This window comes from Setaria italica, chromosome IX (assembly GCF_000263155.2).
Source record: "Setaria italica strain Yugu1 chromosome IX, Setaria_italica_v2.0, whole genome shotgun sequence".
Classification (NCBI taxonomy): Eukaryota; Viridiplantae; Streptophyta; class Magnoliopsida; order Poales; family Poaceae; genus Setaria; species Setaria italica.
The window spans coordinates 51,596,003-51,609,992 of record NC_028458.1 but is presented as its reverse complement, the minus strand read 5'-3'; the positions used below and the strand labels follow the sequence as shown (position 1 = coordinate 51,609,992).

General features: G+C 43.4%; 2 protein-coding genes across 4 annotated transcripts; both read right to left on the bottom strand.

Annotated features, from left to right (window-relative positions):
* Nucleotides 1-16: 16 nt before the first annotated feature.
* On the bottom strand, nucleotides 17-3,028 carry LOC101785509 (zinc finger protein 4). 2 transcript variants are annotated; one of them, XM_022829854.1, is made up of 3 exons: nucleotides 2,586-3,028; nucleotides 1,653-1,790; nucleotides 17-984 (listed from the first exon to the last, which is right to left on the bottom strand). In XM_022829854.1, exon 3 carries the CDS (start codon nucleotides 930-932, stop codon nucleotides 222-224), a length of 711 nt encoding a protein of 236 aa, XP_022685589.1. In that variant the 5' UTR covers nucleotides 933-984; nucleotides 1,653-1,790; nucleotides 2,586-3,028; the 3' UTR covers nucleotides 17-221. The 2 variants fall into 2 exon arrangements, with proteins under 2 accessions (XP_022685589.1, XP_004985058.1); XM_004985001.3 differs by lacking the exon at nucleotides 1,653-1,790 and having other exon boundaries at nucleotides 2,586-3,000.
* Nucleotides 3,029-4,797: 1,769 nt separating this feature from the next.
* LOC101784853 (bZIP transcription factor 16) lies at nucleotides 4,798-13,526 on the bottom strand. 2 transcript variants are annotated; one of them, XM_022823153.1, is made up of 16 exons: nucleotides 13,268-13,526; nucleotides 13,030-13,169; nucleotides 11,215-11,321; nucleotides 10,080-10,228; nucleotides 9,950-10,009; nucleotides 9,768-9,872; nucleotides 9,448-9,531; nucleotides 9,292-9,351; nucleotides 8,899-9,068; nucleotides 8,772-8,823; nucleotides 8,088-8,130; nucleotides 7,666-7,919; nucleotides 7,488-7,565; nucleotides 6,140-6,265; nucleotides 5,273-5,357; nucleotides 4,798-5,188 (listed from the first exon to the last, which is right to left on the bottom strand). In XM_022823153.1, the coding sequence occupies exons 4-15, from the start codon at nucleotides 10,134-10,136 to the stop codon at nucleotides 5,301-5,303; spliced, it is 1,146 nt and encodes a 381-aa protein (XP_022678888.1). In that variant the 5' UTR covers nucleotides 10,137-10,228; nucleotides 11,215-11,321; nucleotides 13,030-13,169; nucleotides 13,268-13,526; the 3' UTR covers nucleotides 4,798-5,188; nucleotides 5,273-5,300. The 2 variants fall into 2 exon arrangements, with proteins under 2 accessions (XP_022678888.1, XP_004985057.1); XM_004985000.4 differs by having other exon boundaries at nucleotides 13,030-13,127.
* Between the last annotated feature and the right edge of the window lie 464 nt (nucleotides 13,527-13,990).

Genomic DNA, 13,990 nt, shown 5'->3' with positions numbered 1-13,990 from the left:
AGGGACATGCTATAGCTGAGCAAAGATCACTGAACATATCACTAGCTCTTGCACATCCAACTGCTGTACAAAAAATTCTTGCACGCATGAAACAATAGGAGGGACCTGGTCGAGCAAGAGAGACCGTGACGATCCGATCAATATCAAACAGGAACCGATCAATCCCAGAGGAAGAAGAAAACAGCCTGACGAATTACACCGGGTCTAGTCGACGGATCAGTTCAGAGCCTGAGCGTGAGGTCGGGCTCCTCGCCGGCGAGCACGTCGCCGGCGCCGCCAGCCGAGTTGAGGGCCGCGCCCCCCGCCGGCACGGCAGCGGCAGCGGTCGGCCTGAAGCTGCCGGGCCAGCCGAAGCTCACCTCATCGTCGCCCACGAAGAACGGCATCGGGCCAAGAAGCCCCCGCGCGGGCTTCAGCTCGGCGGCGCGCGCGGCGGCGGCGTCGTCGCCGTGCCGCGGCTGCTGCTCCGGGCGCGCCGCAGGCGACGCGTGCGCTTGGATGCCGATGGGGTACAGGCCGGAGCCGTACAGCGGCAGGGACGCCACGTCGGCGTAGTAGCCGTAGGGGGCGGCGGCGTCGAGCCGCAGCGCGCGCCGGGCCAGCGTGCGCTCCCGCCGGTGCGCGTTCTGGTGACCGCCCAGCGCCTGCGAGCTGAAGAACTTGCGCTGGCAGTAGTTGCACGTGAACACGCGCGACGGCTCCCGGGCAGCCACGGCAGCCGCCTCGGCCTGCGCGCCGCCGCTGCCTCTGTTGCTGTTGCAGTTGCTGATGTCGGTGGTGCTGGACTCGGCGGCGGCGGCGGCGGCGACCGTGAGCGAGAGGTCGAGGCTGACCCGGCCGGAGGAATTGGAGGCCTCGGTGTTGGACGCCGCCTGGCTGCTGATCTCGGACAGCTCGTCGCACGGTTCTTGGCACATCTCCTTGCTGTTCATCTCTGGCTGATCGCAACAATCTTTTCACTCGTCAGTTGGATTCTTGTCTCACCTGCACTCAGACACCCATCAGCTCATATCAGCAAGGATGTGTGTGCGCGTGTGTGGCTCTAATAAGATGCTCTGATCGAATCACGATTCTTCTGTGAACATGGAAGGTTAGGTAAGTGCAGGAACACAGATGCATGGATCCATGATGAAGACATAAAACATGCGTTATCCTGAAGGGTAGAGAAAGCAACTTTGTCGAGAAGTGTAATGTGTTGATGCATAAATTGCGAAGAGGCCCAGTGTTCTGAGTCCCAGTTGCACTCATTGCCTTGCTTCCCAGTGTGCACTGTGCAGATACAATGGCATGTGCTGTTCTCAGTTCTTTTCAGTATGGTGAAAATTGGTGATGGTCAGTTCATGACAAACTTCTGCTAAACCAATGACAAAGTGATTATTTAAAGATGGACGTGTCTAATCAGACAGCCTTGTGGATAAAAGGATGGGAGTCTCAAATTATTATTTTGGCTGAAATTGCTTGCAGCTTAAGTGATTCTCAAGATGGCCCTTGTTTAGAAATAATCTGTCATGTGTTAGTAGGGAAACAAAATTTCTGATTGTTGAATTACCAAGGTAAATCACCTTTCAGTTTAAAGGAATTACTGCTAAAAAGTAGGCAGTGCAAATTGGATGCAAATAACAATGAAAAGAGCAAACAAGCAGAAGGGGAACCTTAGCCTATTTCCAGATTGCTCAAATTTCTGCTCAGCAATCATGAGAAGAATCTGATTCTTTGTTAGGCCTGGATATGCTAGTTTCAAATTCCGAGTTTGAAGACGAACATATGAAAAGCATGCCATCTTTTCTGATCTGAGAATCTCTAAAATGGAAGAATAGCATATTCAGTAGTTGTCAGAAAAGATGGGAGATCTGTTGTTCCTATCTAAACCCCATTTCAGTTAAACTATGTTGCTCTCTAGATAAATCCACCAGCTCAGAATGCACCACCCAACCCTTGCCGTTAAATTTTGGTGTTCTGCGGATAAATTGGCCTGCTCGTAGTAAAATTGTAAACTCTGTATAACTATGCCAGATTCACTGACAGGGAAGACTTCAGTGATGTTTTCCACATAGCATAATTTAACATGAAATTACCAGTTGAAAATTCGAATAAGTCAAAACACAATTTACTCTCTTAGATGGAGTGCTGCAAAGCATCTACATCAGAGATTAAGCGATATCGCCAAGCATAGCAAGGAGACAGAAATATCTGAACAAGATAATACCTAACTCATCAGCAGCATCCGGTACCACAATACCCAAACTACGATCGCGACAAAAACATGATGTAACTTGGACAAGACTATCATGCAAGCATTTTTGTAGCGTACACACCAGCGAACTAAGTGATTTCATACCAGAATTCCACTACCATCTCAGGCTCGAACGAATCAACGAAGCAAAAAAAATTCTTGGAACAGGGGAGCCTAACTAGACCAAGATCAGAAGGATCAAAACTCATCAGAACCCAAATTCTTCTCAATAAGTATCTTGCCAAGAAAGGCATGAACTGCAGGAGCAAGAACTCAAGAACTGCAGCCAAGCAACAAGCGAATCGCTGGTTCCTCAAGGAAAACGCACTACAACGAACGGAAGCATAATTACCTCAACCACCCAGTGACCCAGGAGCAGAATTCCGCGCACCGCTTCACTGCAGCGAACGCCGAAAGTCTGAAGACGAAGCTGCCGATGAAGAAACCAGCAACCTCAGGCCATGGCTACCTCCTCCTCAGCAATTGCCCCTTGTGCTCACCAAAGGGGGGAGAGAAAGAGAGAAACGCTAGAGGGGCCAAGTGAGGAGGAGGAGGAGGAGGAAGGGGGGATGAGGTGGTGTGGGGTGGTGTTTCAGTTAAAGTGGCACCCCCCACTGTGGTGTTTGATTATGGAAAGGAGCAGAGGTTTGGTAAATTACTGGTACGAGATGGATGGATGCAGCAGGACAGTGATGCCCTCCTGCCCAGCTGCTCATCTCAATTCTCACAAGTGGTAGTACTGCAAGCCAAGCCAGAGGATGTCGTATGTGCCTGCACTAAAGGCGCACCAGGATATTATTGGTGTATGTACAAGGCTACAAGTATGCATACACTTCAGCTTTCCTTCCTGCCCTTTTTTGTTGTCTTTGTACCATCACCACCACCATCCAAGAAAAGGGCACAACAGAAAGCGCCCACAGCTGAGTAAACAACAGCTGCTCATTCCTGGGATTGACACTTGTTTATTCATCCCCCTGGCCTTGGATTAAGTGTGCTTCCACCCATCTAAACACTCATCTCAGATGACCAACTAGTGCAGTATTTTAATGCCAAGGGATAGGAGCATGGAAAAGAGATGAAAGGGGGTTCAAATGTTCAATTCAAGGGAGGGATCAGGGATGTGTGTCAGCGTTTTGAGAGTTGGAGCGGTAGGGGACCAGAGAGGGTGGCGCCATCCGCCATGAGATTTCTGTCAGAATTGTGCCCCTTTTCTTTTCTTTCCATTGCGCGTCGCAGCTGTTCTTGCATAACATGCCTGCGAGCGATTCCACTGCGTACTTGCGTTGGTGCCGTGGTGGTGGTGGTGGCCAGCAGTGGCCGCCGCATGGCATGGCCATGACTCACGGCTCATGATTTTTCGCAGTGCGTGGTTTTATTTCCGCTGTCAGGAAGCAGTTCGGAGGAGTTGAGTGGTGGTAGCTTTTTGCAGTTTTCTTTGCTGGCTGCTGCTGCGGCTCTGCACAACATGCCTGCCTGCAAGTGAACTCCACTGGCCTCGTGCTCGCTGACGATCTGATGGACGGACGGATGGATTGGGGATGGATCCGATGACCCACGCATTGGCATTGCGAGGGTTGGGTTGCTGGTGCTGTGGTGCAGGGCTGCAGCTGCCATCCCCTTTGGATGGTTGGAAGGGGGACATGGCAGGGCAGGGAAGAAAAGAAAAGGAAGGGAATTCGTACGGCGACGGCTTTCAGGCTTTGGCCAAAGTTGAGATGAGTTTTGTAGTACTGTGTGCGCTCTGCAAAGCGAGGTGGCCGACTGGGAATCTGCAGTGGCGAGATCTGGGAGTTATTCCTGAATCTGAAGACTGTAGAGACAAGAGGGGTAGTGTTCTGTTCTGTTCTGCAGAAGCAAACTGTGTTTTGGATCCAGCCATCCAGGAAAGAGATTGGAATATACAGTGCAGTTGCAAAAAACATGCTGTTTTTTTTTTGTGAATTTTTTCTCGAAACTTTCGTGATCAGACGTAAGCAAATGCTGCGTGTGCAGATGACGAGCGAGCTCCACCGCGTGTCATGATGTGCCGTCAGTCAGTCAGTCACGACATTCAGATGCTCTACCAGCTACGACGAAAGCCGCCCATGTGCTTGACGAAAGCACGAGATTGGTGATGCAAGTGAAAAAAAAGGGGTAGAGATTGGTTACCTTTGAACAGCATCATGGCCTTTTGTTCGAAGGCTATGCACGGTGGAAAAGAGTGGTGTTGGACTCGGAGAACAAAAAGGGTAAAAGACTCGAAAAAATGAGAAGACAAAAAAAGGGATCAGGTAAAGTGATTGAATAGCCGATGTATGTGCATCATGGATGCCAGCTGAAAAAAAAAACTGTGTTCTGATCGGTGGAGCATGTGATCGGAACACAAGATCAACCACAAGTAATAATTTGAACCCTGGAATTAATTGCTTTTAGATTCATATAAAAGTTTTCAGCTGGCATTAGCTACTAACATATGAACAACATACTCTGTTCAACTTCCACAACTTCCCAAGCCATAGAACGATGATGTGATTCACACACACACAAAAAAAAAAGCCATAGAACGATGAAATCAAGAGGGCAAGTGGAAGCTCAAGTGCGATCCGTAAATACTATTCATTAGTGCAGTACTACAGTATACAAATTAGTCCATCTGAATCGATAAATCACAAAAGATAATCTTAACACGCTCCAGTTTATGTCAAGAAGCTAAATGAGCAGCTCTACAACAGCTATACCACACGCTAATCCCAAGGTTTTAAACATCACCCGGGGATTTCTACAGCGTTACTTCTGTGACATCTAGCACAAAGTGGAAGAAAGCACAGAGCACAGCGGCTGATGCAACTGGAAAAAGAAGAATCTGTAGCCATCCACCATGTCAAATCCTATGATACAATTTTACTCGGCCAAAAATCTAATAACGTACATGAATACCTCCTAACTGTCGGACCTATCACGTCACCACCAAATTATCTGAAAAGTCGAGAACATTGCAGCAGGAATCAGAGTTGGTATTCTGCAAAAGGTAATGGCAGCTGACAAGTAAATTTTCCTTACATCAAGTCAGAAAGAGAAGTTTCTGCTTTTAATCTTTGCACCAATTTCCATTTGATTTCTCATCTTCAAGTTCTTTAAGCTTCTCCTGCAAGTATTAGTAACATCTCAGATATGCATCACAAAGTCAGGACTTTGGAGCGCAATATTAACCTAAAATTCTAAATCGGTGTGCCTACGGCTCCCAACAACCGGCATTAAAAAAAAAGGACTTCAACATGATATTGCGCAACAGGGTCCATGATGGCACACCAGTGTGCTATAGTGAGATATATCCATACTGGAACTCAACAATGATGATGTGTCATTTTAGGGTTTGAATGTGACTAATCTGCTTCATCCGCAAGCCCTAACGCAGCTTTGTTTCAGTCATTATCTGCCACAAACCAAAAACTAAGAAACTAATGTTCACATAATACTTCAGAACTTATGGAAATTACAGGACAAAAACAAAAGAGAGCCAACAAGCTGGTAGCACGCTTGCCAAAGGAACCAAGAGAGGATTCAATTCACTGGTCATGCTAGGAGCCTGGATGCTATGGAAGGAGAGGAATGATATTGTGTTCAATGGTGCCTCGCCCAGGATAGAGCGGTTACTTCTCCTTGCACAGGAAGAAGCTGTTCTCTGGAGGCTGGCAGGCGCTAAAGGCATTAGTGATCTGGTCGCTGCTCGACCTGGGGTCTAGCAGCGCCCGTAGGTGAGGGGGGTCGACCTTTAACTATTTAACGGGCGCGTATGTAACCTAGAACCTGTGAGTAGTGTTGGTGTGTGTGCTGTTGTATGGCTATATGAGCCTTTTATCTCCTTTCTTAATGCAATGATACGCAGCTCTCCTGCATATTCCAGAAAAAAAACAAAAGAGAGCTTACATGCAAAGATGTATTTTCTGAGGTCAAGCTATCACACTTCTCCTGAAGTTGTTTCAGTTCTTCTTTGAGAGAACTATTTTCCTGCTTTAGCAAATCCGCACGGTTGGCTACTTCCTCCCATTCAGCCTGTAGTATGCCATCAAAACATATAATACATCAAAGGGGAAACACAAAATTATATTAAGCTAATGCCACAATGCCAATTCAATTTTTTTTGGCATAACTAAGTATAAGCCCAGCACTTTCGAATATTCATATTTTATAGTAGTATAACAGAGATATGGTTGGCATTGGTATGCCATAATTACATCAGGGCTCAGGCTACCTTCAATAGCAAATAGAAAACACTTAACATACAATAAATCCTTCAATTACCACTATCATAACTTGCAAGAAGCAAAGAACACGACTTTATATGAACTGATCATGAAGGTGGCAACATCTACCCTTTTTATGCATTACAGCTAGGAAATAACCAAACAAATATGTTGCTCCTGCTATCAGCTATATGCATGACAGCATGAGCTCAGAAACAAATATGCAGCTGTTGACAACGTGCCTCAAGAAATTTTTCTTTAGCCTTATAAAAAAAGTAGATGGAAATTTACAATCTATCGTTCCTAGGATAATTCTTCTTAGCATAAATCTGCTGACATATTTGTTCTCATATTTATTCTATTATAAAATGTTGGTTAGGAAGCTGAGCGTAGCTCAATTGGTTGAGGCCTTGAGGGTGTGGATGTGCACCTAGACCACTCAGGTTCAAGTCCTTATCAAGGCAAATTTGGGCGCCTATTTACTTCTTAATTAATAAATAATAATACATAAAGCCACCTAGTTCCTCCTAGGTTGGTTTAGTTTTTTGTTAAAATGATGGTTGTCATCTGTGAAAGAGAACTTATTAGTAGAGTAACACCATCACCATTCTTGACTCCTAGGAAAATGTGCAGGAATAAATGCATGCTCATGGTCATGCATATTTACTTATTTGGCCATTATTCTCATCATCTACTGCAATCAATTCAAGTAGGTTCAGCCATATCCTGATTTACTGTGGTTATATTAGATACAGGTAGAGTTCATGTTGCGCAGAATTCTACAGCAATTGCACACAGGATGTCATGATCCAATCGACTTTATGGCCTTATACAGGAGAACAGTAAAAGCCTAATATGGCCCTGTGTTTTATGTTGGCGAAAAATCCTGAGTTACCTTCTCCCTTAGCTTACCTTGCTGTTTTCAACTAGATCTATCTAACAAGATGAGTTAGAAGAAATGCAACTATCCACAAGATATGCTAAAGAATAACATCCACTGAGTCATGTGAAGTGCTGCAGACATTACAGACCTGCTTGCGTAATCTTGAGCGGCGAGCTGATTCCCTATTTGATTGCTTCCGTTTTTGTTTCTTCAATTCTCGCTCATCCTATGTTAACAAAGAAAACAACCCTAAGAAGTAAGGAAGTGCAAGGTAGGGTAGTTGAATAAAATAAAGACAAGGAGAACAAAATCTCACTGTGACAAACCTGTATAGCCGGATCACTGAGAACAATATCACGTGAATTTGACGAAGGAGCTGATGTCGGTGCTGCAACAACTTTACCATGCATGGGTACAGAAGCAGGAGCACCCCAGTAATCTACTCCCATGTTCAGAGTAGTTGCTGGGCCACCCATGGGAGGGGGAACGGGCCAAAATGGCATCATAGGGTTAAGCACAACTGGCCCGGAAGATGGTTGTGTGGGCTCAACAGCAGAGCTTTGAGTACCTTTCCTAGAATCTGGTGATAAATAAGTATTTAGACTAATCATTTCCTAACACAAGAAGTAACCTAACTAATGTAGTTATTGTTTTGCGCTGATAAAAACACAATTGCTTCTCAGTACCTATTTCCCCAGTGGGGCTAAAAGTAGTTGGTTTACAAGTTATATAAAGCTTCAAGTCTTACCATTACCCTGCCCACGCTCAGAACTATCCTTTGTCCTTGAACCCTGCAGGCACATTATTTGTCGATGAGCTAGCAGGCTTCTATATTAATAGCATGAGGACGGTCATATCCAGCATATACAAAGCAAGAAAAATGTAGAGGGTAGCGTGCATCCTTCTAGTTTGTCGATGAGCTTGCAGGATAACCATGTGTTTTGAAAGTGTGGAAACATAGAAAATCGAAGTCACTATAACTAAAGAAAAGATATAAGAAACAGAAGATTAGGTTTGCCAATTTTGAAGTCATGCAAGTTGCAAACTTCTAAAAGAATGGGTCCATACTTAACATTGATTAACATAAAATGAGACTACAGGTCAGTAAATCAGTTAGTACTGGAAATAATAAAGAAACTTAATATAAGGATAGAATTTATTTCAAAACAATGAACTGGATATTCACTACTTGGCATCCTCTTAAAATACCATGTACACTGACTGAACCAGTGCAAAACTGTACCAAAGTGCACCTCTCAAGCACTTGGTCTGCAAGCTGCAGATGCCACTATGCCATCCAGAGGGTTTGCACTCTGAAGTTACCGACACAAACTAGGCCTTCGATAATGAAAAGAATGTAACAATAGACAGACTGTTTTGTTGTAGCATTATGAAGTCAAATGTGAAAAAGTTGTAGTGTGGAATGGCATACACTTTTTGAATTTGTACTGCTTCCTTCAGAAGAACTCCCACTTCCACTCTCACTGCATATCAGATATATAGTGGGTTCAATAATTTAACTGTTAGTGTCACACCATGAAAATAAGTAAATAAATTACCTTTGTGAAGAACCTTCATTGGAGGAAGAAGCTGAAGGTTTTGCAGGTGATTTATTATTTTTGGCTACAACTACATCCAGACTACCTAAGCTTCCTTTGGATCTCTTCAGGGGAGTCTTTCGCTTATTTTTGCTTGACTTATCTGTCTCTGTACCGCCAGCACCAGATGTCTAGCAAGTAGCAACACGATCCAATCACAAATTGTCAAATTTACAATCTTAACTTCTTCGAGGAGACAAATGGCACAAACAGGGCAATTCAAACAGATGAATTCCTAAGTTATGAATATAAATGACAGATAAAAGTTGAGACAGCAAAGATTTAGAAAGAGTGAAATTCTTCCTGCATTCTGCAACATGCAACAGATCAAATAAAAAGTGCTCATTAACTTACTGGAGTTTGAATTGTCCCATTTGGTGACTGCATAGGATAAGGACTGTATGGGTGTGAACCCTGACACAAAAATAAAGACATTGTTATTATTGTTATATGAACCACCATGCATAAGCATGATAACATCATGCTCTCAAGTAAAAAGTGGAAGATTACCGGTGGCATGGGTGCCTGCTGATATGGTGTGCCTTGTGCATACATGGCTGCATATGGTGGTGGAGTCCCATAAGGAGGCATCATCTATCACCAGTTGAGTAATCAAATGTTAGAAAACTGATTATCTCCAGCTGCAGTGGTTGCAATAGCTGACAGTATCCTTCAAATAAATGAAAGGCTAGCAAATCTTGTGACCAGAACGTTAAAATATCCGCCAAACTTGTCACTTACCATAGCTAGTTAGCTACTAGACTTATCATTGCAAGATGGTGGAAAAGAAAGAGGCTACTAAACTTATTTTTGCAGGAGGGAAGGAGTACCTGTGGCCCCCACATGTATGGGTGTCCTTGAGGATTTGGAGCTACGGATGAATGAAAAAAAGCCGGAGGGGTCACCGGAGCTGTCCCAGCAGTATTATAGTATGCCTACAGATTTATACTAACAGTTACACAAATCAATCTACAAGATCAAAAGAAAAAAGCATGCAGCGTCATTTCCATACCTGGAACTGAGACCAGTCAGGATATGCTGTGGGGGGATTAGTAGGTGTACTCTGCTCATTCTGAAACAAGTAAGATAAGGTAAGAGGGTGCCACTAGTTACTCTTGTAGTTTCAGATTGATCATACAAACCTGTATTGCTGACGATTTTTGAGATTTGGACCTAGTGGCCACATCTCCCTTTCCCATTGTTTATTCCTCTCCTCTAGCCCTATGTCCCTTTTGCCTCTTAAGCTCCCAAAAGAAGGACAGAGCTTTCACTTTAAAGGAAGAGGCAACATCTTTGGGTTGATGGACATACCAAACAAAACAAATTCCATGAGAATTTATCAGTTAATTAGAATCTGGAGGGCATTGAAATCTGCCCAGCATCATCTCCTTTCTTTAAGTAAGGATTTAGGAACGGTGGAGAATCACAATAACCGGAAAATGCATGACACTGAGAATATGAAGGGTCTAAAGGTAAACGCCATTAGAAAATGAAAAATTCCAAACTTTACATAACAATAAAGGTCACATCAGTGTTGGCGCGATACAAATAACTGGCAGGAACAGAAAAGTGTGCCTCTATAACAGAATCATGCAATCAACTATGAAGAACAACAACGACAATTTAGGAGGCAGCTATACTGAGCAAAAATGGAATACCTACGCTAACATTTTTTTATGATTGATAACTTACCTTATTCCATCAAATGTGACTCGATACTCATCAGTAGTTACTCTACAGGTCCTAGATGCTACATTCCGAAAGTTGACATTCAGGAAACAGGGACAGGTGATTTTTTTTTCAAACTATTGAACTTCAGGTTAGTCACAGCAAATAATAACATAATCATGATGCGCGTGCGCAGACATATATGTTCCAACATTGAAAGAAACATCACTGTTTACTCCATCAAGATTACCATATCAACCATCATGTTTACTATTTGTCCATCGACGCTTTATGTTGCAGGGGTGTGACTGTGCAATGCTTCAGGTAAAAGAAATCAAAACACCGTTTTGCTGTAGAAGCAAATAAACTTTCACAAAATGAATCAATCCCTTTTCATGATAATTTCTTCTCCGGTTGTATTTTTCAAAGCTCTTGTACCAGATCAACTATAACTTTAATGAATGTAAGAAACCCATTTTGGCAGGCAAACATGTCAAAGCATGATGAAACAACTGTTGTAGAATTTCATTACGGAAACATAGGGTAATTCAGAAGCGGGCGAAATCCATAAAGAGAAACAGAGAACATATCAAGAAAATGTGTGATCACCTGCACCCAATGCAGAATCCTTTTTTTTTTCTATTTGCTTGGGCAAGGAATAAGTGGAGTCTCCAAGCAGTCTTGAATGACGCACGGAATTCGCTTATTTACTAGCTCTGTGAAACAAATAAAAGGAAAGAAAGAAAGATTGTGGAATGTTTTAATGAGTTTTGCTCAAAAACAGAAGGAAATAAACATTAATCGTAATATTCTGCCCAACAAGCAGGGGTGATAGGAGGTCCGTGGAAGGGTATGTATATAGGGACCAGAAGGATCCAACCAGATAGCAGCATAATGAGCATATCACTTTAGTGTTATGTGATTGTTAGTTTGTCACCACTGTCAAAAGTTGTACATTGACAGAGTGTTTCACAGGTAACCAACATGAAAGCCCAATTTTGAATTACTTTTTGTGAACCTTTAAATCTAGAGAGGTGGGGTTAAAATCATATTAAGGCCATCAGCTTAATGAACTTTGACGGAATAAAAAAAATAGACATTTTGGTAATTAGATTAACCAAACTCCTACTTAATTTCAAGTTTCCCCCACATGCCTAGGAAATATAGGAACAATTAAGAACAACGGTTATTCTAGGTAATAACTTGTGCCACCATTATCCAGCACACCCAGCAATCTACATCTATAATAAGGTGATTATCATTGAATTGAACTCTTAATAACACCAGCTGTCAACCCAAGAATCCTAATGATGCTTTTGCTGCTGACTTAGCTTGCTTTCATTAGTGGTGGTGGTGGTGGTGTGTGTGATCCGTCTAGGACAAGGGGAAGACTTCTGGCAGTCACGCAGCGTACATGGTACTTTTTTTTCTCGAACTACGCAGGAAAAGGGACATCCCCTAATCTTAGCACTGAAAACACACCCCAACACACTCGAAACTAGAACAGACTCACCACCAAGCAAAGACAATTAACAGGACCAGGTGTACATGGTACTTGAAACCCTAGGTCTCTATGACTACAGAACCCTATCAACTTCTCATCAAAGTGGAGTCACAATCCTAGTAGGGAATTATATCTGCATTCCAATTCGATTCCGTATATATTCTAGCCAACAGTATAAAATTTTATCTTCTAAAAGTCGCACCTATATAAAAGTCACACCTTTGCCCTTCCATGTATAAATGTTGATTTCAGATATTCATGCCAATTCTCTTTGCCCTATGATTACAGGCACTCTACATTACCATCTATTTGGGAGCAGGACAATTATAAGTTTACTACATTTCTCACTTCTCAGACATAACAACCACCTTGACTCCATAAAAAAAAGATTAGCTGAGGAAATTTCAAAAATACAGGAAGTTAAGCTGTAGTACTATCTCAAAATAGCATATTTGATTGAGAGTATTGTAGTGGCAACATTTCCTCAAGTGGTATAGCAATAAACAACATTGGAAGACATTTCCGTCTCTCAAACAAAACAAATAAAGCCCTACAGGACAAAAACAAAAAAAGTCAAAGGAGCAACATAAAGATGGAAAATCACGAATCCTCACGGCAGTTCTACGTTAGAATTCACAAAATGCTCTTGAAACCAAACAGATCTATCTAACACCCTCGGTGACTCTGATCAGAGCAGGGGGTTCAGTTAACCCCAAACAGTTCCGAATACATACTACATCGAGGGGCGGACCAGTTTAGAACATGTGTGTACATGTGTACACCCGATAATTGCTTGAATAAAAATTCGAAGTCTAGAAGATAAATACATGGTCAGATCCAAATATAAATAGCATACATCGGGGTTTTGGGGTTCGATTTCGCACCGCAGGAAGGGAAGGGAACGGAATAGGCGGGCGTACCTGTCGTATGTTCGTCGCCGGCGCCCGACGAAGGCCCAGGTGGTCGCCCGACAGAAGACCTGGCCAAGGTGGGGTTGGCTGCTCGCTTGTCGTCGCCGCTAGAAATAAGGCCGAGAGTGTGGATCAGTGCGGCACCGCGGCTAACTCAATGGGGAGGAGGAAGAATTGGGTGTGATTCGAGAAGAAGCCAGCTCTTAGAAGACGGAATTCCGTCCAAAGTATAGCTAGGATTGCTTACCAGCAGAAGGAGAGACCAATCCACGTGCGGGTGGATCTCCACGCCACGCCAGCCCGGCAGGGGAGCAGGACGAGGAGTGCCGGAGAGGGATTCCTCCGGCGTGAGAGGATTCGACGAGCAGGGTTGGGGAGGAGGCGGCGCAGGATTTGGGAATTCGGGGGCGGAGGAGTGGAGCGCTGATGTGAATGGACAGGCGAGAGGAAATGGTGAGAGCACTCCCCCACTCCCCCCAATCACAATGCAGAATCGGACAGAGAAAGAAGAGAGAGAGAGAGGGTTGAGGGGCAAAAGCGTGGATTTTCTATATTTCCTCTTTTTCCCCAATCAGACAGCAAATAGCCCTGAGCAAAGGCCAGCTCTATGGGCTTGTTTTAAGGAAAGCTTTTGCTATAGCCAACTTGGACGTTTGAAATTGTAATTAATTTTTCTCTAGTAACAATAATTCTACATATTTAGGCATCAAAATATATTAAAGTATACTCACTTTATTCTTAAATATATTGAGTTTAGAAGGTTAGCTCAAAAACAAACTAATCTTGTTGTAAATGTCATATATTTGAAATTGGAGGTAGTACTCTTGTAATATTTATCATACACTCGATTATGATTTAGAAAAACATATGTTGCATAATCCTATCCTATATGAAAAAAAAATCATGTACCTGACACAATTATGTATCTCCTATAGGTAGAGGTGGATTTAGGCTTAGACGGTTAGACCTA